Below are 26828 nucleotides of genomic sequence, written 5' to 3' on the forward strand. Positions count from 1 at the left end.
TATATTTTAACACGTTTCTGTGTCCTATATTTCTTGTAAATTGGTAGTTGGACCTAGAGGTTTTGTCAGACTTGTGTTGGCTTTCTTTTGATGACTACTGCATTGATTGTGTCAGGTGTGTTTTTTAGACCCACTTTTTGAAGCTGTGAACCAGAGAGAAGCCAAGCCACAGGATAAACTAAGCATATTTTCCAGTAGAGGCAGATTTGTGTTAATGGTTTGAACATGCCCATTGGTTTAACATTTGTAAGACTTAGTTGCGGCCGGGTGCAGTGGCTCACGCCTGTAACCCAGCACTTTGGGAGGCCGAGGTGGGTGGATCACGAGGTCAGGAGATAGAGACCACCCTGGCTAACACGGTGAAACCCCGTCTCTACTAAAAAAAAATACAAAAAGTTAGCTGGGTGTGGTGGCGGGCGCCTGTAGTCCCAGCTACTCAGGAGGCTGAGGCAGGAGGATGGCGTAAACCCGGAAGGCGGAGCTTGCAGTGAGTCGAGATCGCACCACTGCACTCCAGCCTGGGCAACAGAGCGAGACTCCGTCTCAAAAAAAAAAAAAAAAAAGACTTAGTTGCTCCAAGTTATTTCCTCCTCTCTTAAATCTTTCTTGTGGGCACAGAGGTAGCAAAGGACCAAATAAAAGCAATACAAGATTCCAAGGGGCAACTGATTGAAAATATGTATCCATATCACTATGCTGGTGATACTTGAATATGCATAAGGATTTTCATATGCTATCACGTGAAAACAAATTTTTGTTAGCTCTCCATGCATTTGATCTAGGTTTTTTTTTTCTAAGCATATCTTCAAACTTAATTTACCTGCTTAATTCATCTCTGGCTTCCAGCAATTTAGTTGCTTATATCCTTTAGAATCTGACCTTTGCTGTCATCAAATCATGCTCATATATTTGCATACTATGGGCATGAAGCAGGGCAAGTTACATAAAAGAGCCCAGCTCTCCTGGTTTTCCCAGTGATTAGTATTAAGGAACGGTGAAGTGTAATCTCTGGATGGAGCCAAGTTTCGTGAAGCATGGGTTGGGGATAGGAATGAGAATCAAAGTTGAAATGTCCTTTAAATGATCCACAATTAAGGAAAGCTTAGAACTGGGTCTTAAAGCCATATAAAATCAGAGCTCTTGTGGGCAAAGTCTGGAGTATCCAGGATAATACCAGATGTACTGAAAATCAGACTTTGATATGTGTTGCTAAATAAATAAAAGGAAAACTCTGTCTTCAATTTATGAGAGTGAAAGTATATGGCTATCTGACATTTTTATATAATCTTTAAAACTTTCCCTTTAAAAAGTTACCTAGAAACATGTCATTAGTCTTTCTGGGTCACTGGGGAAGATTAGGAGTGGGATTGAGATTGGTCATTGCTCAGGAGACATTGTAAATTTGAATGCTCCCAGCTTCTCTGCATTTATCTTTTTTTTTTGAGACAGAGTCTTGCTCTGTCGTCCAGGCTGGAGTGCAGTGGCGTGATCTCGGCTCACTGCAACCTCCTGGGTTCAAGTGATTCTAATGCCTCAGCCTCTCAGTAGCTGGGACTACAGGCACATGCCACCATGCCCGACTAATTTTTGTATTTTTAGTAGAGACAGGGTTTTGCCATGTTGGTCAGTCTGGTCTCGAACTCCTGGCCTCAAGTGATCTGCCCGTCTTAGCCTCCCAAAGTGCCGGAATTATAGGTGTGAGTCACTGCACCCGGCCCTTCTCTGCATTTATCTACTGGGAGGTTCCTGCACTGAAATCAGATAGCTTATGCCCTACAGCTTCTGTTCCATGGGTACTCTAAATTTGTGGCACTCCCAAAGGGAGATTAGGTAGGTTCTCAGGAGGATGGAGGTTAGTCTCAGATACCAGCTTACCCCAATTTCCTTGTTTTTTCAGGACACCTGACTGATAGTGAATGTAATCAGAAACACACATCCAAGAAAGGGTCACTGATAGAGCGCAAGAGGAGCTCTGGTCGGGTTAGGAGGAAAGGCGATGAGCCCCAGGCCTCGGGATACCACAGTGAAGGCAAGCCCTTCTGCACTGCTTCTCTTTCTCCTTCATTCACTCTGTCAAACTTCTGTCATGCTCCAGACTGTTGGCTTCTCCTTTCTGTTCAGAGGGCTTTTCTTTGCTTTTTCGACACTGGGGTCTAGTATCCGTGATTACTTTAAACATCTATATTTCTTTCATTCTTTGTGTTTTTAGGAGAAACACTGAAAGAGAAGCAGGCTCCTAGAAATGCCTCCAAACCATCCAGCAGCACCAACAGGCTGAGGGATTTTAAAGAGACAGTCAGCAATATGATCCATAACAGACCATCCCTGGCTTCTCAGACCAATGTAGGCTCTCACTGTGGGGGCAGGGGAGGAGACCAGCCTGACAAAAAACCTCCTAGGACCCTGCCTTTACACTCTCGTGACTGGGAAATAGAGAGTACCAGCAGTGAGTCAAAATCCAGTTCTTCCAGCAAGTATCGTCCAACATGGAGACCCAAACGAGAATCTCTGAATATTGACAGTATCTTTAGTAAGGACAAAAGGAAGCACTGTGGCTATACCCAGCTTAGCCCCTTTTCTGAGGATTCAGGTGAGGAGATAATTAGGGAAGAACTGGGCTTTTGAATAAAGTTGATTTATGTCTTTTTAAAACCTGGGTTTTTTGGTACATCTGGCAAGGGGCATTTTTACTCTGATGTTGGGTGTTTTAGGGATATGAGTTCAGTGAATAAGTAGCCAGAGGGAGGAGTTAGTTAGGTCTTGATTTTAGGCAAATGCTAAATCTACCTCATTTTCCATACCTGTCTTTTGATTGGGATAGCTAAAGAATTTATACCAGATGAACCAAGCAAGCCACCTTCTTACGACATTAAATTTGGTGGACCAATCCCTCAGTACAAGCGCTGGGGCCCAGCACGGCCAGGCTCTCACCTTTTAGAGCAGCACCCCCGACTAATCCAGCGAATGGAATCTGGCTATGAAAGCAGTGAGAGGAACAGCAGCAGCCCTGTCAGCCTGGATGCAGCCCTGCCTGAGAGTTCAAATGTCTACAGGTATCGTTTGGCCTTTGAACAGCAACATTGTCTCTTGCAGCAATGTGAGCCACCTACTTGGGGCTTTCAGGCATGGCTTAGACAAGTGGAGGGATGGCCTTTGCTGCTATCTCTATGTGCTCTATCAACTTCCTATAACAACAGCACCCTCTGCTGGAAGAACAAAGGCACTTGAGAAAGGAGAGAGAACTTTGTATTTGAAGTACAGTTATCATGTATAAAATAATTTTTAAAAATTTAAGTTCAGGGGGTATATGTGCAGGTTTGTTATGATAAACTTGTGTCATAGGAGTTCATTGTACAGATTATTTTGTTACCCACATATTAAGCTAGTACTCACTAATTATTTTTCCTGATCCTTTCTTTCCTTCCACCCTCCACCCTCCGATAGGCCCGTGTCTGTTGTTCCCCTCTGTGTGTTCATGTGTTCTCATCATGTAGCTCCCACTTATAAGTGACAATATGCTGTATTTGGTTTTCTGTTCCTGTCTTAGTTTGCTAAGGATAATGAAATAATTGTTTAGTGCTTGCTTTGGTAGCACATATACTAAAATTGGAACGATACAGAGAAGATTAGCGTGGCTCCTGCTCAAAGGTGGCACAAAAATTTGTGAAGATTTCTGTATTTTTCAGATATGTAGGATAAACAAGTCTAGGGATCTAATGTAAAACATGACTACAATTAATAAAATTGTACTGCATATGAGATTCATGGTAAATGAGTAGATTTTAACTCCTCTTGCCACAAAAACAAAAAAAAATGGGTAACTATATGAGATGATGGGTATGTTAATTTCCTTCAATTATAGTAACCGTTTTACTGTCTCTATGTATCTCATAACATCATGTTGTATACCTTAAATATACACAGTAAAAAAATGTATTAAAGAACAGATTAGGCCAGGCATGTTGGCTCACGCCTGTAATCCCAGGCTAGTACAAAAATTAGTGAGGCATGGTGGTGGGCACCTGTAATCCCAGTTACTTGGGAGGCTAAGGCAGGAGAATCGCTGGAATCCAGGAGGTGGAGGTGGTAATGAGCCGAGCTCGTGCCATGGCAACTCCAGCCTAGGCGACAGAGCAAGGCTTCATCTCAAAAAAAAAAAAACAACAAAAAAGGACTAGGCCAGCCGCAGTAGCTCACGCCTGTAATCCCAGCACTTTGGGAGGCCGAGTCGGGTGGATCACGACGTCAGAAGTTCGTGACCAGCCTGGCCAACATGGTGAAACCCTGTCTCTACTAAAGATACCAAAAAAAAAGAAAAAATTAGCCAGGCGTGGTGGCGGGCGCCTGTAATCCCAGCTACTTGGGAGGCTGAGGAAGGAGAATTGCAGGAGGTGGACGTTGCAGTGAGCCAAGATCGTGCATTGCACTCCAGTCTGGGCAACAGAGTGAAACTCCATCTCAAACAAACAAACAAACAAAAAAAGAATGGATTAGTGGGCCAGGCGCCGTGGCTCATGCCTGTAATCCTAGCACTTTGGGAGGCCGAGGCGGGTGGATCACAAGGTCAGGAGATCGAGAACATCTTGGCCAACATGGTGAAACCCCTTCTCTACTAAAAACACAAAAATTAGCCGGGCGTGGTGGCGCGCACCTCTAGTCCCAGCTACTCTGGAGGCTGAAGCAGGAGAATCACTTGAACCCGGGAGGCGGAGTTTGCAGTGAGCCAAGATCGCGTCACTGCACTCCAGCCTGGGTGACAAGAGCGAAAGTCCATCTCAAAAAGAATGGATTAGTGAATTAAAACTTATGTAATCCTAAAATCAGAGAAGAAACCCAAATGTTATTTTCGGACAGTGTTTTGTTGTTGTCATTGCTTTTTTTTTTTTTTTTTTTTTTTTTTTGGTATTGATGGGGTTTCATCATTTTGCCCAGGCTTGTCTTGAACTCCTGGGCTGAAGTGATTTACCCACCTCAGTTTCCCAGAGTACTGAGATTATAGGTGTGAGTCACCACACCCAGTGTGGTGGGATAGGTTTTATTTTGATTTGTTTTAGGGTCACTGGGACTCTGTGTTTTATGATGCTAATAATATTCATAATAATGATGACAGTTTATTAGCACTCATTGTACCCTGCCCATAGGGCTCAGTTTGCTTTATAACTTTCAAATCTCCATATATTATTTTTACTGAGTTGCCACAGAGGCAATTTTTCTGTTTTCTTTTTTCTCTCTTTTTTTTTTTTTTTTTTTTGAGATGTAGTGTCTCGCTCTGTCGCCAGGCTGGAGTGCAATGGCGCGATCTCGGCTCACTGCAACCTCTGCCTCCTGGGTTCAAGCGATTCTCCTGCCTCAGCCTCCCTAGTAGCTGGGACTACAGGCACCCGCCATCACACCCAGCTAATTTTTGTATTTTTAGTAGAGATGGGGTTTCACCATGTTGGCCAGGGTGGTCTTGGTCTCTTGACCTCATGATCCGCCCGCCTCAGCCTCCCAAAGTGCTGGGATTACAGGCATGAGCTACTGCACCTGGCCAAGGCAATTTTTCTAATAGTAGAGCTGCTTTGAAAGGAATGATTATATCTTCTACAAAGGTGATAACCACATGTTCATACTCTCTCAATGTTCTTCCCTGTCCACAGGATCCTGTTCAGTTTTACTTATGAGAAGATGCTACAAAGGTTTAGTAAGAAAGAAGGAAATAGATATGAAACCAATATGTTCATTAATACATTCAACAGATTTTGAATATGTATTATGTACCAGATACTGTGCTAGATGCACAAGATGTGAATGAGGTGAGATGAGATGAGATAGGAGAATGAGTGGATATTTCAATTCTTCAGAAGTAGTTTAGCAGAAGCTCTAATTGTGTAGTTTGATTTTTTTTTTTTTTGAGAGAGATTTAGTCCTAGGAATGTTGCCATAACCTGCTTTCATGCTTTCACTAGACTCTGAGTTCTCTTTTGAAGGGATCCAAGTGCTAAGAGATCAGCTGGGTTGGTTCCTTCCTGGCGTCATATCCCAAAGTCGCACAGCAGTAGCATCCTGGAGGTAGACTCCACGGCATCCATGGGTGGCTGGACAAAGAGTCAGCCTTTCTCAGGTAAGCAGAATGACACTGAATTTGAGGACTGGATTTGACCAGCAGTTTTGTCTGGGGACCAGACTTACCTGAGCACATTTGAAATTAGAGGACAGTTACAGGCCGGGCGCTGTGGCTCACACCTGTAATCCCAGCACTTTGGGAGGCCGAGGCAGGCAGATTGCCTGAGCTCAGGAGTTCGTGACCAGCCTGGGCAACACGGTGAAACCCTGTCTCTACTAAAATACAAAAAATTAACCGGCGTAGCGGCGTGCACCTGTAGTCCCAGCTGCTCGGGAGGCTGAGGCAGGGGAATTGCTTGAACCTGGGAGGCGGAGGTTGCAGTGAGCCGAGATCGTGCCACTGCACTCCAGCCTGGGCGACAGAGTGAGACTCCATTTCAAAAAAAAAGAGGACAGTTACAGTTTGAGTATTCCATCAGAATGTAAATGTAGAGTCATTTCAGTTGCTCCATCTTTGGATTTATCTATTTTTTGTTCTCCCTCACAGCCTGCCTGAATATTTCTTTCTACTTGGAGGGAGCCCTTGTGGGAACAAGAAGGGACAGAAATATGGTGAACAGTGTTAATAACACCCCCATTTTTCAGAAGAATAAATCCTAGGGCTTTCCTTGGATTAGGGACAGCCTCTTGGGAAATGGATTTCTTATTGTTTAGTATTACGAATTGACATACCGAAGGGGTACATGTGGCTATTTGCAAAACTTGGAAATAAGCAATTCAAATTTATCCTTACCCCTGGCTAAATATCTTAGTCTTACTACCAATTCTCTTGATAGTTACTGACAATTCTTAGAGGTAGCAGGAAGAAAGGCCTGCAGCAGCAGTAGTAAAAAGACATGAACCCTTTTAGGTATGTATACTAAAGGTTGTGGACATGTGGCAGAGCAGAACAATGCCTACAGAGGCAGATATCTCTGGAATCCTGGGCTCTAGTAAGTTACAGTTAGAGACACGTGGAAGACATTTGGGCTTCCCATTGTAATTATACATTTGGTTTATTCCCCACATTTTAATTTATTTCATGTTGAATAACATTGTTTTGAGAAACTTGTGAATCGTGCGTGAGACTATTCTCCCTTCTCTTCAGATAGTCAGCATTTTTTTAATTACACTAACGACTGAGTCTCATGATCTCCTGAATAGTCCTCAATTCTGGACTAGTTGGATAGAATTCACCAACAGCGTTCTTCAACTGGTAAAAGATAATTAGCAAGGAGTTATGGCAAGATTCTTCACACACCGTATCACCCCACCATCCTGTTTGTATAATAAGCCCTATTTATGCCTCACAATTTGATCTAACCATTTTATTAAGACACAGAACAAACATTCTTATATGGTAACTTTGCATACTCCTTTAAAAAACTGCAGGGGTAAATCAAGTCCAGTAATTCAATAATCTGCCCTTTGCCTCCTGAAATTGAAGGAACCAGTGTTACCATTGCGGTATATATCTTTCTGTCTTTTTCTATGCTTACACAAGTACATAGATAAGTTTATGTACATATATATATAGGTAAGCACCGTTTTTAAAAAGATGAAGTCATACTATGCATGTTATCCTCTCAATTTTTCACTTAATTTATTATGGACATCCTTCTAGATCTATTTAGATCTGTCTAGAAAGGTTTATAAAATTGGACTTATACTGCTGTGGACATTTTACAAATTCAAAGAGGTGGTGGAAATTAAGGGTGAGAAAATGACATTCTTGAAGTTCCCCAGTCAGTCAGTGACAACACCTGGTAGAAAGTGTTCTCTAATGATTAGAGCATGATTATGAATTTAACCTACTTGATTTTAATTTAGCTCCATTATTTCCCATTTGGTTTACCTTGGGCAAATTATTTCTCCTCTTTGTGACTCAGTTTCCTCATTCCTAAAATGGGGGTAATAGTATCTACCTCATAAGTTGTTTTATGATTAAATGAAATAATACATGTAAACATGCTTAAAACTGTTTCTGGCACATAGTAAGCGCTGAACAAATGTTCAGTGTAATACCATTGTTGTGAAGCACTCAATAAGTGTTGTTGTTGTTGTTATTGTTATTATTATTATTATTTTGAGACGAAGTCTTGCTCTTATCCCCCAGGCTGGAGTGCAATGGCGCGATCTTGGCTCACTGCAACCTCCACCTCCCGGGTTCAAGTGATTCTCCTGACTCAGCCTCCCGAGTAGCTGGGATAACAGGCGCCTGCCACCAAACCCGGCTAATTTTTGTATTTTTAGTAGAGACGGGGTTTCATCATGTTGGCCAGACTGGTCTCAAACTCCTGACCTCAGGTGATCCTCCCGCCTTGGCCTCCCAGAGTGCCAGGATTACAGGCGTGAGTCACCATGCCTGGCCTGTTATTATTATTATTATTCCTTGCCCAAGTGCCATCCTGAATCTAATTATGGAAAGCGTTATCCAAAATATAAGCTCCAAATTGGGCCAGGCGCAGTGGCTCACACCTGTATGTAATCCCAGCACTTTGGGAGGCCGAGGCAGGTGGATCACGAGGTCAGGAGATCGAGACCAGCCTGACCAATGTGGTGAAACCTCATCTCTACTAAAAACACAAAAATTAGCCGGGCTTGATGGCACGTGCCTGTAGTCCCAGCTACTCAGGAAGCTGAGGCAGAAGAATCGCTTGAACCCGGGAGGTGGAGGTTGCAGTGAGCCGAGATTGCGCCATTGCACTCCAGCCTGGGAACACAGTGAGACTCCGTCTCAAAAAAATAATAATAATAAATAATAAATAAATAAATAAACTCCAAGTTGAAAGCAAGAATTCCAAAAGGAAAGTATTGCAGTGGTCATAAATTCATCAAGTACTTAGTCTTGGTAATGGAAACGTGGTGACTTCTCCCTTGCTTATATTACAGGTGAGGAGATATCTTCTAAAAGTGAACTGGATGAATTGCAGGAAGAGGTGGCCAGGAGGGCGCAGGAACAGGAACTTCGAAGAAAACGGGAGAAGGAGTTAGAGGCAGCAAAAGGGTTTAACCCTCATCCTAGCCGCTTCATGGACTTGGATGAACTGCAGAATCAGGGTAATTGTTGTGAGCATTAGGTTGTGGGTGATTGGGACAGACAGAAAGGGTAGAAAAAAACATGTAAGCTTGTAAGTTCCCTGTCTTCTCTTTAGCAAAATAATTTTTAAAATCTTAATTCACCATTCCAGCGAGAACAAGTTAGAGTAGGATGTGACAAGACTATTGACTGGAGATAGGCACTGATTTGGGGCACATCTATTAAAAGCGTATAGATTAGAGATAGTATATCCTTCATGAATAATGTTTCCCATGAACATCTGTTGAAGGTGTAAATAAAACTAGCCTTGAGTCAGAAATAGCTGAAAATGGCAGTGAGCCACACTGACAGTGAGGGGAATTCTACTTGCTGGGAAGAAACATACCCATGAAATATTCCACCTGGAGCATCAGGGAAGTGGATCTGCCAAACAGGAGCAAGAACAAAGCCAGTTTACTTTTGATACCATGACAATTGATTCTGTAACCTCAAACAATTTGCATGGACTTTACTTCCACAACTGCCCCATGTTAGACTTTTTTTCTTCCTAGAATTTTTTTAGGATGTCACTTTGTACCAAAAGAGACTAGCCTTCAAAATAGTTGAGCCAAGCTGAAGTATCTACCTTAAATAGGCCATGAAACCTATATCTTAGTTTTTTTTCCTATAAAATGACTTTATTGTTTTTATAATTTGGAAACCCCACTTACAACAAATTGTGCTAAAGCAGTATGAAGGTCCAAGTTTGTAAGTGCAAGCTTTTAACTTTGCTGGCTGTTTTCTGTTGACCACTTTTCTCTTTTTATATACACTTAGAGAATCTTCTTGGGCCAAGTAATCCTGTTTAGGGGCAGCTTTTTTCCTTTAATACTACCCTCTTTTGATTCAAGGTAATTGTTGCCTTATATTTCCCAAGACACTGTATTAGTTTCCAAATTAATTTTAAATTCCTAATACTTAGCTGTCTCTATATTTGGATAGTCTTTTTTCCCTTTTTGACCTCAAGCTGTATCACATTGGTGTGCCAGGTTTATTTTGCTTCTGAAAAAAGGGGTCTTGTCATTTCTCTCCTTTCCTTTTTTTCTCTCTTTGCCAGTTGGGCAATAGATTAAAGTTAGGAGGAGATCCCACTGGCTATATTTCATGTCAGTTCTCTATACACTGTGGTTCAGCATTTCCTGCATGAGCAAGGAATGGAATGCTAAGATTCTGAAGGATAAGAATTAAAATTTAGTACAGTGATTGATCAACTATAGCTTGTCTAGATCTCCATAGAGTAGAGAACTTAAAAAAAATGGTTCTAGGCACTACCTCTGGTTATAAAGGTTGTATACATTTCGTTGATTACAAATATTATGAGAGGACTTCAGGTCTGGGGAGTAAGGGAAACCACACCTCTAGAGATAGAGTGGATCCTGAGTGCCAAGTTCTTCAGAACCAACCTGCTGTTTCCATTGTCTTCCCATTGCTCTCAAAAAGTCATGATGAATTAGGAAGTGAATGTTAGGGATGTGGAAGAGCCTTTCTTACCACATCCTGCTGGAGGTAAGTGGAGGATGAGGGACATTATGGGAGAAGTGACTCAGACATTTTTTTTTTTCCCCTGCAACCTTGTGAAGGCTCACTGGCAATCCCATTTGTAGGTGAACTTATATTACAGCTTGCTGCCAATGTATGAATATGAGTAAGTAGAGGGCAAGGGATACATAAACATGATTGTTCTTTTACAAAAATTTCTCTGCCTGTACTTCCTAGCCTTTTCATCTGGTATTGTTTTTAGACTCTTTTGCACCTGCTTTGGCACACATTCACTTTGAGAGGAGGATGGAATATTCCCTGCTCGCTGTATGGGAAGGTGACTTCTTTGGGGGTAGTTTTGGTGAGGAATAGCATGATGAAAGTAAATACTTAGCAATATTTATGACAAGTATGTATATGCAAACCAGGAATGAAGACAGTTCAACTGCCCTGGCAGATACATTGGATTAGGAAGTGTAGACCAACTGTGACCAAGAAGTGTACTGATTTTCCAGTTTAGGGTGGTGCATAGAGGACTGTGGATTGGTGAAGTAAATAAGTGGTATGGATGGCTGTCCACAGAATAATGAAGCTACCTTTGCCATAACATAGCAGTGAAGGTCTCAGTCGACATCTAGGGTGTTCTGACACTAGTTGGCAAGAATTGCACTGGGAAAGAGCAGTTCAATTCCAGGCATAAGAACCTACCCTTCTGCTATATAGAATACTTTGTTCTTTCCTTGAGGGACTTCCTCCGCTCGCACTGTCATATAAGTACCGCGCGCTAACTGATTGCGCCACTGGAGCTCCTTCCTTGAGGGACTTCCTAAGGGTCTTGGTGTTAGAATATGTGGCCATTAATGGCATGCCTCTCTTTCATGGCCTTGGTAACATCTTGGTGAAGGCAAAATGGATGTCCTGCTTGTTTTCAGATAATTCTTAATAGGAATAGACAGTTGGAATAAGGGTAGACCAGTGGCTCAGCAGCAAGGATCTCTGTGTACTGAAGGGAAACAACAGTACACAGGAAAAGTTGTAATGAATTGTAATGAAAATGAAAAGTGCTGGCCCTTTCAGGGAGGAGTGACGGCTTTGAGAGGTCCCTGCAAGAGGCAGAGTCAGTGTTTGAAGAGTCACTGCATCTGGAACAGAAAGGAGACTGTGCTGCAGCTTTGGCTCTCTGTAATGAAGCTATCTGTAAGTAACTCTAACTGCTATGGCTGTGGCACTTTTGACTAACTTCACAATAGGTATTATTAGTGTTGTCACTCAGACAGGATAAAAACAGTTTTTGTGTCTCCTCACTCTTGCTCTCCCAAACTGAGTCACGTTAGCTGTTTTTGCCCTTTGATTTCTAAGTGTACCTGACACTGGCACTGTGGCCTATGGATATTTACCAGAATAACCTCAGCAAGGAATCCATAGATGATTTATCCAGTCATGTCTACCTTCTTATTTCAGGATAAAGTTAGACCTCAGATGTGAAATTAGTCTGCTCTTTTGCTAGTCACTAGCTAGTGAGTTGGAGCTTATAGAAGGAAAACTGAATAAATTGGCTATGACTTCCCAGGCCTGTGACTTTTTAATTCAATATTTGATTCTTTCTGATTCTCCCCTACTTTCATAGTATGCAGCACCATAAACTTACAGCAAGAGACTAAGGCTTAGAATTGATATCAGCTTCTTGTATGTGACCCACAAGAAGCTGTGGTCTATAAAGACAGTTGCAGGTTTGGATCTTATTTCTGCTGTTGGCCATTGGGAAGAGAGGGGTGAGAGTAGAGTGTGGAGACCAGAGTCAGACAGGTCAGATGCAAAGGACAAGAGTGGCAGTCTCTAAGATGGAGGCACTGGTTTATCTTCTTGATTTATTTTAGTTTTGTTTTGTTTTTTTAATTTGGATTAACCTGTTTGGCCTCCATGGCTTCCATCAATGTTCCTTATAGCCAGAGGCAGCTGTGTGCCCTGGACAGCATATGCATGGTCCATGCCTTGCATTCCTGCTACATATTTTGAGTTTTACTGCATATCTTTGCTCATTTTTTTTCAATTTTATTCTTTTTATTTTTGTTTGTGTTTTGTGTTCTGTTTCTGCTATATTTTCTTTTGCATTTTAGCTAAACTAAGACTTGCCCTGCATGGTGCCAGCTGTAGCACGCACAGCAGAGCCCTAGTCGATAAGAAGTTGCAAATCAGTATTCGAAAAGCACGGAGCCTGCAGGATCGCATGCAGCAGCAGCAATCACCACAGCAGCCGTCGCAGCCCTCAGCCTGCCTCCCAACACAGGCGGGGACTCTCTCTCAGCCAACAAGGTAGTGCTTGGGAACCATGTTAGTTTATGAATGCCAGGGGAAGAAATGACCATGAGTAGTCTATAGCAAGAGCTCTCATTGTCTTGGTGACTGAAGGGGAGAGAGGAGTCCTCTGAAAAGATTTTCTTCTTTCAGGTCAGACATACAGTGAAAAGCTCATTGTACTGCTGGTCCTTATCTTAATAATTCCTAGGATGCAAAAAGTACAGCATAATAAGACCATTTGTCCACATTTCCCATGGGTAACTTTAGCCCTGGACTTGTGTAATAACGCGGTTATGATATTTGCATATATTATGTTCTTAGACATGGCAATCCAGGCTACATTTCATGTTGTAGTAGCTACCATGTGACTTATTTTGGGATTTCAGTGCTTCCTATCCTTATGGAAGCAGAGAAAGCAGTCTTTCTTGCTCTGATTGCACCATAGAGAAGAGACACAAAGATTCCCTTTGCTTTGCTTCTTTATGGTCAGGAATAGGAAAGAAGTTCCAGTAGTCATTGTTGTAGTTCTCACATCTTAGCCCTGGAATTTGGCTTTTACTTAGAATAGATGAATTTAAATAAACATTAATTTGGACCGTTAATAATTCTGAGTAGTTTTCAAAATATAAATCAATAAAAGCAGTTAACTTTTTTTTTTTTTTTTTTTGGAGACAGGATCTTGCTTTTTCACCCAGGCTGGAGTGCAGTGGCATGATCACAGCTTACTGCAGCCTCAGCCTCCTGGGTTCAGTGTTCAAAAGGCAAATGTTCAAAAATAGTTAACTGCTAGGCATGGTAGCTCACGCCTGTAATCCTAGAATTTTGGGAGGCTGAGGAGGGCAGATTATTTGAGTCAAAGAGTTTGAGACCAGCCTGGGCAACATGGTAAAACCCTGTCTCTACAAAAAACACAAAAAATTTAGCTGGGCATGGTGGTGCATACCTGTGGTCCCAGCTACTTGGGAGGCTGGGGTGGAAGAATCGGTTAGCCTGGCAGGTCAAGGCTGCAGTGAGCCGTGATGGCGCTGCCACACTCCAGCCTGGGTGACAGAGCAAGACCTTGTCTCAAAGAAAAAAAAAAAAAAAATTGCAGGTCTATCTGATGCTAAAGCACATGTCCTTAACCATTATGTAATATTGCCTTTTATGATTGGGCTTCCCATATTAGTATATCATATTCTCCATTATGTTATAAGGGTGACTGGTGACTATACCCTCAAAAGTTTATTGTATATTTTCATTCAAATTTAGGGGCTTGTTTTGAATATAAGCAATTTAGATAGGTAAACCCTTTCCAGAAAATGTATACATCCTGATGTATGTGAGTGATCGAGGCTTTATTTAAGTCCTTGTAACATTAAGTTTTTAAAGTCAGAAATACAAAACAATTAGTGAGAAACCAACTAAATACAGTTAATCCCTACTCCTACTCCTAAATCTCAAGAGAGTCGTATTGCTTTGGGGAAACATCTCAGTGACTAATAGAACAAAATCCAGATTGTAAAAACATATTTGAAATGGTTGATTTCTGTGTATTCCCATGAGCCCAAATCACCCTGTATTTTGTAAATGTGGCCTCATGGTTTCTTTGGCCGGGCTGCCTCTCAGGACCCCAGGTAGGACTTGCCTCCCTGTATAGCATCCTGGATTTTTGCTGTTTGGTATGAGTGATTTTCAGGCTTTGCTTACCTTCCATGTCATCTGCATGTGAAACTAGCTGATTTTGTTTCCTAATTTGCAAGTAGAATGTGATTGGAATGTGACTTCACAGGTAATAAAGAATATTGGCAAGGGCTCCACTTAATGTTACTGTGCAACTTTGGTGAGGGCATTTAATAAAGAGGATTAATGTTACCTATTTACCTGGGTGTGAGCTGACCATGTGCCTTTTCTTTTGTGATCCTCTGAACTACTGACTCTACTTGTGCTTGTCTTTCTGTTTATTTTTACCATTCCCTGTGTGAATAGCTAGAAATGGGAATGGAATGTTCAGTTCTTTCTGTAAGCGTTCCTGTCAGTGAAGGCAGCTTATGACGAGCTCTCTCCATTTGTTTCAGTGAACAGCCTATCCCGCTCCAAGTATTGTTAAGCCAAGAGGCCCAACTGGAATCCCGCATGGATACAGAGTTTGGGGCCAGTTCTTTCTTCCATTCACCTGCTTCCTGCCATGAGTCACACTCATCACTATCTCCAGAGTCATCTGCCCCACAGCACAGCTCCCCCAGTAGATCTGCCTTGAAGCTTCTGACTTCGGTTGAAGTAGACAACATTGAACCCTCTGCATTCCACAGGCAAGGTTTACCTAAAACACCAGGGTGGACTGAGAAGAATTCTCATCATAGTTGGGAGCCATTGGATGCCCCAGAGAGTAAGCTGCAAGGCTCTAGGTGTGACAACAGCAGTTGCAGCAAGCTCCCTCCACAAGAAGGAAGAGGCATTGCTCAAGAACAGCTGTTCCAAGAAAAGAGGGATCCTGCTAACCCCTCCACGGTGATGCCTGGAATAGCCACCTCTGAGAGGGGAGATGAACACAGCCTAGGTTGTAGTCCTTCAAATTCATCAGCTCAGCCCAGCCTTCCCCTGTATAGAAGCTGCCACCCCGTAATGCCTGTTGCTTCTTCATTTGTGCTTCACTGTCCTGATCCTGTGCAGAAAACTAACCAATGCCTCCAAGGCCAAAGCCTCAAAACTTCATTGACTTTAAAAGTGGACAGAGGCAGTGAGGAGACCTATAGGCCAGAGTTTCCCAGCACGAAGGGGCTTGTCCGTTCTCTGGCTGAGCAGTTCCAGAGGATGCAGGGTGTCTCCATGAGGGATAGTACAGGTTTCAAGGATAGAAGTTTGTCAGGTAGTCTAAGGAAGAACTCTTCCTCTTCTGATTCTAAGCCTCCTTTCTCACAGGGTCAGGAGAAAGGCCACTGGCCATGGGCAAACCAACAATCCTCTCTGGAGGGTGGGGATAGACCACTTTCCTGGGAAGAGTCCACTGAACATTCTTCTCTTGCCTTAAACTCTGGGCTGCCTAATGGTGAAAATTCTAGGGGAGGACAGCCCAGATTGGCAGAGCCAGACATATACCAAGAGAAGCTGTCCCAAGTGAGAGATGTTAGGTCTAAGGATCTGGGCAGCGGTACTGACTTGGGGACTTCCTTGCCTTTGGATTCCTGGGTGAATATCACAAGGTTCTGTGATTCTCAGCTTAAACATGGGGCCCCTAGGCCAGGAATGAAGTCCTCCCCTCATGATTCCCATACGTGTGTAACCTATCCAGAGAGAAATCACATCCTTTTGCATCCACATTGGAACCAAGACACAGAGCAGGAGACCTCAGAATTGGAGTCTCTGTATCAGGCCAGTCTTCAGGCTTCTCAAGCTGGCTGTTCTGGATGGGGGCAGCAGGATACGGCCTGGCACCCACTTAGCCAAACAGGTAACAATGCAACCAGGGGTTGGGGGGAGGGGGGAGGATCATATAAAAGCTGAAAGCAGGGAAAGATCAGAAGAAGGGAGTGTTCTATACAGATAGTATCCCCAGCTTAGTAGGAGGTAGTAGAACTTTTGACTTTACTCAGAAAGCCTTCAGGACAAGACCTAGACATTTTTCTGGCTAGAGTGGAGGAAGGGGCAGAATTAACCACTCACAGGCAACTTCCCTCCTTCTAAAGTAAGAGATTACTAAGTATTTGCCCATGGCTTCTCCAGTATGCTGTGCTAAAGAATGGTTCAGGGCCGGGCACGGTGGCTCACTCCTGTAATCCCAGCACTTTGGGAGGTCGAGGTGGGCAGATCACAAGGTCAGGAGATCGAGACCATCCTGGCCAACATAGTGAAACCCCTTCTCTACTAAAAATACAGAAAATTAGCCGGGCGTGGTGGTACGTGCCTGTAGTCCCAGCTACTCGGGAAGCTGAGGCAGGGAAATCACTTGAATTTGGGAGGCGGAGGTTACAGTGAGCCGAGATCACACCACTGCACTCCAACCTGAGCAAAAGAATGAGACTCCGTTCCAAAAAAAAAAAAAAAAAAAGAATGGTTCATAGGTCTTTGAGAGTGATTCAGCATGACAGCATGAAATGAAGGGAGGCTGAGAGGAAAATATATTCTTCTATGGCTTAGAATCCCAAGATTCAGCCTCCAGGTCTGCTTTGCAGTAGGATGTCCATATGCTCAGTGTGGACATTTCCAGATCATACTGAACCAGCAATATCAAGACCTTCCTGATCCCTTTAGGAAAAGTCAAGTTTGGTGTTAATGGAATTTTTAATGTACTATATGCCTACAGGGTAGCCACTGACTGAGATAATACAGAGTGAAGAGCTGCACCTGAAGTGCACATCATAGTCAGTTCTGGAAATTGAAGACATGAAGAATGTTTGTAACTTACATTGATGCACTTAACTCCAAAGCCTGAACTATTTTCCTGGTTCCAACATTAACTCTCAGTATAAATTTGGACAAGTCACTTAATATCCCAGGGCCAAGGTTTTACCTGTAAAATGAGAGAATTGGCTTTTTTTAAAAAAAGATATGTTCTAACTCTAAAATGGCAGGTATGATTCTGTGAAATTGAACTTGGAGAACTTTTCCTTAGCTTGGCTGTGACGGTTTCTGCAATGGTGCAGGTTCCTTGCATGCTGACAACCAACATATAATTACAGTTAAGTAAGTGTTTATTGAGTACTTAATGTGTTCTCCAGAGCCTTTGAGGGGAATACCACATAAATATAAGATTTGATTTTTTATTCTTTTTTTTTTTTTTTTTTCTGAGAAGAGTTTCACTCCTGTTGCCCAGGCTGGAGTGCAATGGCGTGATGTCAGCTCACTGCAACCTCTGCCTCCCGGGTTCAAGTGATTCTCCGCCTCAGCCTCCCAAGTAGCTGGGATTACAGGCGTCCACCACCACACCTGGCTAACTCTTGTATTTTTAGTAGAGATGGGATTTCACCACGTTGGCCAGGCTGGTCTTGAACTCCTGACCTCAGGTGATCCACCCTCCTCAGCCTCCCAAAGTGCTGGGATTAAAGGTGTGAGCCACAGTGCCTGTCCTAAGACTTGATATTAAGATACATTCCTGAGGATCCGTATCCTAATGTAGATTTTACAATAACATTTACTAAGGTGGTCTTTGATAGGACTGGTTGATATGGGAAGAATCTAAAGAATAAGGGAAAGCTGGAGTCTGCCTCAGTGAGCTTTCTATCTAAGGAAACAAGAGTACACAAATAATTTTTTTTTTTTTTTGAGACAGAGTCTCGCTCTGTTGCCCAGGCTGGAGTGCAGTGACGTGATCTTAGCTCACTGTAACCTCCGCCTCCTGGGTTCAGGCCACTTCTCCTGTCTCAGCCTCCCGAGTAGCTGGAATTACAGGTGTGTGCCACCACGCCCAGCTAATTTTTATATTTTTAGTAGAGATGGGGTTCACCGTGTTGGCCAGGCTCATCTCGAAGCCCTGACCTCAAGTGATCCACCCGCCTTGGCCTCCCAAAGTGCAGGGATTATAGACATGAGCCACCGTGCCAGGCCACAAATAATTATTTTAAGAATAATAAGGCTGGGCGTGGTGGCTCATGCCTGTAATCCCAGCACTTTGGGAGGCGGAGGTGGGCGGATCATGAGGTCAGGAGATTGAGACCATCCTGGCTAACATGATGAAACCCTGTCTCTACTAAAAATACACACACGAAAATTAGCTGGGTGCGGTGGCTCACACCTGTGATCCCAGCACTTTGGGAGGCTGAGGCGGGTGGATCACCCAAGGTCAGGAGTTCAAGACCAGCCTGGTCAACATGGTGAGACCCTGTCTCTACTAAAAATACAAAAAATTAGCTGGGCATGGTGGCAGGCACCTGTAATACCACCTATTTGAGGGGCTGATGGCAGGAGAATTGCTCAAACCCAGGAGGTGGAGGTTGCAGTGAACTGAGATTGTGCCACTGCATTCTAACCTGGGCAACAGACCAAGACTCTATCTCAAAATCAAAAACAAAAAAAAAATTGTATTACCCAAAATAGCAACATTTTTCATTGCAGGTAGTTTGAAAATACATAAAGTATCAAAAATCACTGATAATCTCACTCTTAATGTTTTCATAAGCTTACCTTTGGTTTTCATTTTTATACACATGTACTATATAGTTTTGTTTTTGCAAAAAGCAGTATCTTTACACTATATGTATACAGTTTAGTATCATGACTTTCTCATGTTATATCTGTGAGCATTTGCTGTAAAAACTACCTTTAATGGTTATAAAGTGTTTCATATGAATGTACTGTAATTTATTTCTTCAAACATCCTACTATTGTTGAATATTTAGGTTACTTACAATTTTTTTTTTTTTTTTTGAGGCAATCTCGCTCTGTCACCCAGGCTGGAGTACAGTTGCACAACCTTGGCTCACTGCAACCTCCGCCTCCTGGGTTCAAGCAATTCTCCTGCCTCAGCCTCCCGAGTAGCTGGAACCATAGGCGTGTGCCACCAAGCCTGGCTAATTTTTTGTATTTTTAGTAGAGACGGGGTTTCACCATGTTGGCCAGGCTGGTCTCGAACTCCTGGCCTCAAGTAATCCGCCTGCTTCAGCCTCCCAAAGTGCTAGGACTATAAGGTGAGAAGTGACTATAAGGTGAGCCACCGCTCCTGGCTTACTTGTAATTTTTAATAACATAGTACTGTGTTGAATATCTTTGCACTTAAGTGGCCACATTTCTCATGAGCTCCTTAGAATAAACTTTTGGAAGACTAATAACTAGTTGAATGTTATAAACTTTTTTTTTTTCATTTTTGAGACAGGGTCTCATGTTGTTGTCTTGGCTGGAGTGCAGTGGCATGATCACGGCTCACTGTAGCCTTGACCGTCTTGGCTCAAGAGATCCTCCCACCTCAGCCCCTTGAGTAGTTGGGACTACAGGCATGCACTACCATACCTGACTAATTTGAATGTTATAAACTTAAAAAAAAATTGATACATACTGGCCAGTTAGCTTTGAAGAAGACTATACTTCTGAAAACAGTATGAAAGAGTACTTACTGACCATTAATTTTTTTATCTAGTAGTATAAAGAAACAAATTTTTAAAAATCTATCTAGTAGTCAATCTATTCTCAATATATTTATCAAATCAAGCGGAGCATGATGACTCATGCCTGTAACCCCAGCTACTTGGGAGACTGAGGCAGGAAAATCACTTGAGGCCAGGAGCTTCAGGCTGTAGTGTGCTATGAGCACATGCCTGTGAACAGCCACTCTCCTCCAGCCTGGGCAACACAGTGAGACCCTATCTCTTAAAAAAAAAAAAAGTAAAATCAAACTAGTCTTTATTTTTGTTAGAGTCCCTGGTTTAAAAACTGAGTCCTTAAGAAGTGACATGACAGGCTGGGCGCAGTGGCTCACTCCTGTAATACCAGCACTTTGAGAAGCCAAGGTGTGAGGATCACTTGAGCCCAGGAGTTCAAGACCAGCTGGGCAACACAGTAAGATCCCCATCTCTACAAAGGCTGAGAAAATTAGCTGGGTGTGGTAGTGCAGGTCTGTAGTCCAGCTACTTGGGAGGCTGAAGCAGGAGGATCAACTGAGACTGGGAGGTTGAGGCTGCAGTGAGCTGTGGTCATGCTACTGCGCTCCAGCCTGAGCAACAGAAAAAGACCCTGTCTCAAAAAAAAGAGGAGTGATATGACATAGAATAAAGAAGTGATCAGATAGAATTAATCGGGAAGTAGATGATGAAGGAAAATGCCAATTAGGATTCACATATGAAAAAATATAATTTGGCCAGGCATGGTGGCTCATGCCTGTAATCCCAGCACTTTGGGAGACTGAGTCAGGCGGGTCACCTGAGGTCAGGAGTTCAAGACCAGCCTGACCAACATGGTGAAACCCCATCTCTACTAAAAATACAAAAAAAATTAGCCGGGTGTTGTGGCACGTGCCTGTAATCCCAGCTACTCGGGAGGCTGAGGCAGGAGAATCGCTTGAACCCAGGAGATGGAGGTTGCAGTGAGCCAAGATCACGCCACTGCACTCCAGCCTGGGTGACGAGTGAAACTCTGTCTCAAAAACAAAAGAAAAAAAAAAGAAAAATATAATTTGCGAGGAGTTCTTTATCTTATTATAAAACATTTATTAAGCACCAAATTACATTACTTTTTAAAATTTATTTATTTTTTGAGACAGAGTCTCGCTCTGTTGCCCAGGCTGGAGCGCAGTGGCACAACCTCAGCTCACTGCAACCTCATCTTCCAGGTTCAAGCGATTCTCGTGCTTCAGTCTCCCAAGGAGCTGGGATTACAGGCATGTGCTACCACACCTGACTAATTTTTGTATATTTTATAGAGACGGGGTTTCACCATGTTGCCCAGGCTGGTCTCAAACTCTGAGCTCAAGCAATCCACCTGCCTCAGCCTCCCAAAGTGCTGGGATTACAGGCATGAGCCACCACGCCCGGCCACCAAATTACTTTTTCAAAAAATGCTAAAAAAAAAAAAAAAATGCTTTATTGATAAGTAATTTACATGCCATACATTTCACCTATTTAAAGTGTACAATACAATGGGTTTTAGTATATCAGAGTTCTCCATCCATCACCACAATCAGTTTTAAAGTGTTTTCATTTGAGGTGGGAGAATCACTTGAACCCAGGAGGCAGAGGTTGCAGTGAGCTGAGATTGTGCCACTGCACTTCAGCCTGGGCAACAGAGTGAGACCCTGTCTCAAAAAAAAAAAAAAAAAAAAAAAAAAGTCTTTTCATCAGAAACTTTGTACCCATTGGCAAATCACTCTTTATCTCCTTCTTTTCTTCCCCCAACCCCAGGCAACCACTAATCTATTTTCTTTCTCTAGAGATTTGCCTGTTCTGGACATTTCATATAAATGGAATCATACAGTATGTGGTCTTTTGTAACCAGATTAATTTTGACATAATCGTAGTTCCTAAAGTGTTATATAAACACTGCTCTTGACCTATATTCTGAATTTCATCGTACTTTGAACTTGGGCAGACATCATCTTATAGATATCTAAAAAATAAAAAATTAACTTTTGTTATGGGAAATTTCAAATATATTCAAAAGTAAAGAATAAGAGTAGGCCAGGCACAGGGACTCACACCTGTAATCCCAGCACTTTGGGAGGCCAAAGAGGATGGATCACCTGAGGTCAGGAGTTTGAGACCAGCCTGGCCAACATGGTGAAACCCAGTCTCTACTGAAAATACAAAAAACTAGCTGGGCATGGTGGTGGTGGACGCCTGTAAACATAGCTACTCAGGAGGCTGAGGCAGGAGAATCACCTGAACCCGGGAGACGGAGGTTGCAGTGAGCTGCCCATTGCACTACAGCCTGGGCAACAAGAGCAAAACTTCCATCTCAAAAAAAAAAATAAAAGAATAAATGTTATAATAACCCTCCAGGTACTTATAACCAGCTTCCATAGTGATTATCTTGCACAGTTATCAACATATGGCCAGTTTTTATTTTATTTTATTTATTTATTTTTTAGCCGAGGTCTCGTTCTATCTCCCAGGCTGGAGTGCAGTGGTGCAATCTCGGCTCACTGCAACCTCCGCCTCCCGGGTTCAAGCGATTCTCCTGCCTCAGCCTCCCAAGTAGCTGGGACTACAGGCACGTGCCACCACGCCTGGCTAATTTTTGTATTTTTAGTAGAGACGGGGTTTCACCATATTATCCAGAATGGTCTCCATCTCCTGACCTCATGATCCACCCGCCTCGGGCTCCCAAAGTGCTGGGATTACAGGCGTGAGCCACCACACATATGGCCAGTTTTGATTTAGCTATACCTCCCCCACTTTCCTTTCCCCTCTACATTATTTTATTTTATTTTTTGAGACAAGGTCTTGCTTTGTTGCCCAGACTGGAATGCAGTGGTGCCATCAGGGCCACTGCTGAGGTCCTCCCACTGCAGCTTCCTGAGTAGCTGGGACCACAGGCACACACCACCACATCCGGCTAATTTTTGTGTGTGGTTCGGAGAGACAGGGTTTTGCCATGTTGCCCAGGTTGGTCTCTACCTCCTGAGCTCAAGTAGTCCACCCGCCTCAACCACCCAAAGTGCTAGGATTACAGGCATGAGCTACGATGCCCAGCCTCCTCTAGATTATTTTAAAACAAATCTCTGAATCTCTGACATTATGTTATTTCATTCATAAATAATTTGGCATGTGTCTCTCAGAAATAAAGATTCTTTTTTATTTTTTTTTTAATGACACGGAATCTTGCTCTGTTACCCAGGCTAGAATGCAGTGGCGCGATCTCGACTCACTGCAGCCTCTGCCTCCTGGGTTAATGCGATTCTCCTGCCTCAGCCTCCTGAGTAGCTGGGATTACAGGCGTGTGCCACCATGCCTGGCTAATTTTTTTTTTTTTTTTTTTAGTAGAGACAGGGTTTCACCATGTTGGCCAGGCTGGTCTTGAACTCCTGACCTCAGGTGATCCACCTGCCTTGGCCTCCCAGAGTGCTGGGATTACAGGCATGAGCCACTGCACCCAGCCAGATTCTTTTTTAAAAGACAAACCTATAATATTATTATACCTAAAAAATTAATAATCTCTTAACATAATACCTAGCCAATATTCCAGTTTTCTCAGTGGTCCCATAAATGTCTTTATACAGTTGTTTTATTTCAATTCAGGATTCAAACAAGATACACATATTGCATTTTGATGATAAGGCTCTTAAGTCTTTTTTTTTTTTTTTTTGCCAGTATGATACCCTATGTTTTTTCCCCTTCCATTTATTTGTTGAAGAAATTTGGTCATTGTCTTTTAACATTTCATACATTGTAGATTTTGCTGATTATAGTCTAAGTCCTTAAGAAAAAAAAAAAAAAAATGTTCTGGCCGGGTGCGTTGGCTCACACCTGTAATCCCAGCACTTTGGGAGGCCAAGGCAGGCAGATCATGAGGTCAGGAATTCAAGACCAGCCTGGCCAACATGGTGAAACCCCGTCTCCACTAAAAATGTAAAAATTAGTCGGGCATGGTGGCATGCACCTGTAGTCCCAGCTACTCGGGAGGCTGAGGCAGGAGAATCGCTTGAACCTGGGAGGTGGAGGTTGTGGTGAGCTGAGATCACACCACTACACTCCAGACTGGGCAACAGAGGGAGACTCTGTCTCAAAAAAAAAAACATGTTCTTCTAGCCCACATTTTTCCTGTAACTTAGTACTTAGAGCTAGAGGCTCAATTAAAATCAGATACAAATTTTAAAAATAAGAATATTTAATAGGAAGTTCTTTGTATTTCTTACATCATATCAGCAAATACATAATGTCTGGTAGTCTTTCTATTGATCAGAGAGTAGACATCATCTTAACCCTATCTTCTATTGAATCTAGAAATTCCCTTACAAATGGCCACCTCTGCCTCTGCTTAAATTCTTTTTTTTTTTTTTCTGATGGATTCTCGCTCTGTCGCCCAGTCTGGCGTGCAGTGGTACAATCTCAGCTCATTGCAACCTCTGCCTCCCATGTTCAAGTGATTCTCCTGCCTCAGCCTCCCGAGTAGCTGGGACTACAGGCGCACACCACTGCACCTGGCTAATTTCTGTATTTTTAATAGAGACAGGGTTTCGCCATGTTGGCCAGGCTGGTCTTGAACTCCTGACCTCAGGTTATCCACCCGCCTCGCCTCCCAAAGTGCTGGGATTACAGGCGTGAGTCATCGCACCCTGCCTTCTTTTAAAGGAATCAGATTCTACTCCCTTCAAGAGGTTCCAGTGGCTACCTTCTTGTCTAGGAGTCACATTTGGCTTGATTAGAGGAACACCCAATTCTAAACATTACTCTGTAAATCTTTTTTCTTTTTTTTGAGACAAAGTCTTGCTCTGTCACCCAGGCTGGAGTACAGTGGCATGATCACGGCTCACTGCAGCTTCCACCTTCCAGGTTCAAGTGACCCTCCTGCCTCAGCCTTCCGAGTGCAGGTGTGCACCACCATACCTGGCTAATTTTTTTAATGCTTTTTTTTTCTTTTTTTAGAGATGGGGTCTCACTATGTTGCCTAGGCTGGTCTTGAATTCCTAGGCTCAAGTGATCCTACTGCCTCAGTCTCCCAAAGTGCTAGGGTTACAGGCATGAGCTACCACGGCCAGCCATAGCTGTAATTTTTTTTTTTTTTGTGATGGAGTCTCTGTCGCCCAGGTTGGAGTGCAGTGGCGCGATTTCGACTCACTGCAGCCTCTGCCTCCGGGGTTCAAGCGATTCTCCTGCCTCAGCCTCCTGAGTAGCTGAGATTACAGGCGCTCGCCACCACGCCTGGCTAATTTTTGTATTTTTAGTACAGATGGGGTTTTCACCATGTTGGTCAGGCTGGTCTCGAACTCCTGACCTCGTGATCCACCTGCCTTGGCCTCCCAAAGTGCTGGGACTACAGGCGTGAGCCACCGCGCCTGGCCTTAGCTGTAATCCTTAAACCTGGCTACCTATACTCATCTGAGGAGTGGCTCAGAAAACCCCAAAAAACACGTAAATACAGAAATAATTTTATAGAAATAAGAACATAACACACATGCTGTTTTTATTATAGATAATTTTCCTGTCTCTTCTCTCACAGCCAGTCCCTACTTCCACAGGTAATTATCTAGTGTGCATACATTGTATTTTCTGTTTATACAACCCTATGTAGACCTACATATACATAAACAGTGGTTTTTTTTGCTTGTATATCATTTTACAGATTTTTTTCCTTTTAATGCAACAGTGTTTCATTAAAATTCCTTCAGATCATCTGGTTTAACTCAGTTCAGTCTTTTTAAGTGGCTGGACAATATTTGGTATTAAACCATAATGTATTTATTCTTCTATAGATGGGCATTACTTTATTTCTGGTTCTTGGCTACTATAAATTATGTCAGTAGAAAATATTCTTATATATATGTTATGAACTGGTATTTTTTTCTTCTCAGGATTAGAATCGTTGGGCAACAGGATAAATATATTTTTTATTTTATTGGAGATTACCAGGTTGCTTTTTAGGAAGACTGTAACATTTCACATTTCCCCCAATAATGTTCAAGGATATTTTCTTAGACTTTTTGGGAACCTTTCAAAAATGAAAATTCCCAGGCGCCAACCACAAACCTTCTGATTCAGGTCTGTGGTAACATCCAGGAAGCTATATTTTTAAAAGTTCCCAGATGAATCTGAAGTGGTATTGAAAGCACTGCCTTTAAGTACCCAGGAATACTGAAAATAACTTGTCTTACAATACTTACATGAATAATATCAGCTTCAGCCAGATATATATATATATATATATATGAATAAAATCATCAAATCAAGACATAAATTGGCCATGGACATATGTATCAAATGTAGGTCAGGGCATATACAGTTTCAGAATGGAAAACTTAATTAGTTGGATTGGGGATAGCCCCTTGGGAGTCACCAATCCAGTTTAGAGCAACTCTGAACAATCTAGAAAGATTTTGAAGAGAGGTAAGCATTTAGTGGTTGTTTAGAAATTTAAATGATTTGAGAGAAGCTAAGGGGAAAAGAGCATTACATATGTAAAACATTCCTGAGGAGCTCCTGCTCTCAGAGTACAAGAGGTCACCAGGTGAGATGGTAAGAGTACTGTACTGAAAATCAAGAGGATTTAATTTTAATCCTGGTTAAACTACGAAACTCTCAGACCCTGGAACTCATTTTCCTGTTATATAAACTGAGGAGGTTTGATAGATGATTATTATGATCATTTCTATTCTGAACTAGACTGGAGATAATTTCCTTTGTCACCACAGATACTTTAGAAAATCACTGTGTTAGAAAAAAAAAATCACTGTTAGATACTTTCCTCTGTCTATAAGTCTTGAGCCTACGTCTGACAGAAGCTGATTATGTTTACAAAAATGAAATGAAGCAAGATGGGGACATTCAGT

At 42.6% G+C, this 26828-nt stretch overlaps 1 protein-coding gene and 1 non-coding gene across 32 annotated transcripts in view; both read left to right on the plus strand.

Annotated features, from left to right (window-relative positions):
• USP54 (ubiquitin specific peptidase 54) overlaps positions 1 to 26828 on the plus strand; it is a 127224-nt gene that overhangs the window by 91990 nt on the left and 8406 nt on the right. For 14 of the 31 annotated variants that reach the window (XM_054503759.1, XM_063670471.1, XM_054503751.1 and 11 more), the window contains 8 exons: positions 1898 to 2029; positions 2210 to 2590; positions 2822 to 3053; positions 5970 to 6103; positions 8977 to 9144; positions 11720 to 11839; positions 12760 to 12955; positions 14998 to 16370. In XM_054503759.1, coding sequence (XP_054359734.1) covers positions 1898 to 2029; positions 2210 to 2590; positions 2822 to 3053; positions 5970 to 6103; positions 8977 to 9144; positions 11720 to 11839; positions 12760 to 12955; positions 14998 to 16370 — 2736 coding nt within the window. Of the gene's footprint in view, positions 1 to 1897; positions 2030 to 2209; positions 2591 to 2821; positions 4467 to 5969; positions 6104 to 8976; positions 9145 to 11704; positions 11840 to 12759; positions 12956 to 14997; positions 16371 to 25474; positions 25521 to 26828 lie in introns of those variants that run through there. The other 17 variants (XM_063670462.1, XM_063670466.1, XM_063670463.1 and 14 more) reach the window with 4 other exon arrangements.
• Positions 3577 to 3683, plus strand: LOC129006933 (U6 spliceosomal RNA). Its single transcript, XR_008492126.1, has one exon. It is a non-coding gene; the product is annotated as a U6 spliceosomal RNA (small nuclear RNA).

Source organism: Pongo pygmaeus, chromosome 8 (assembly GCF_028885625.2).
Source record: "Pongo pygmaeus isolate AG05252 chromosome 8, NHGRI_mPonPyg2-v2.0_pri, whole genome shotgun sequence".
Lineage (NCBI taxonomy): Eukaryota > Metazoa > Chordata > Mammalia > Primates > Hominidae > Pongo > Pongo pygmaeus.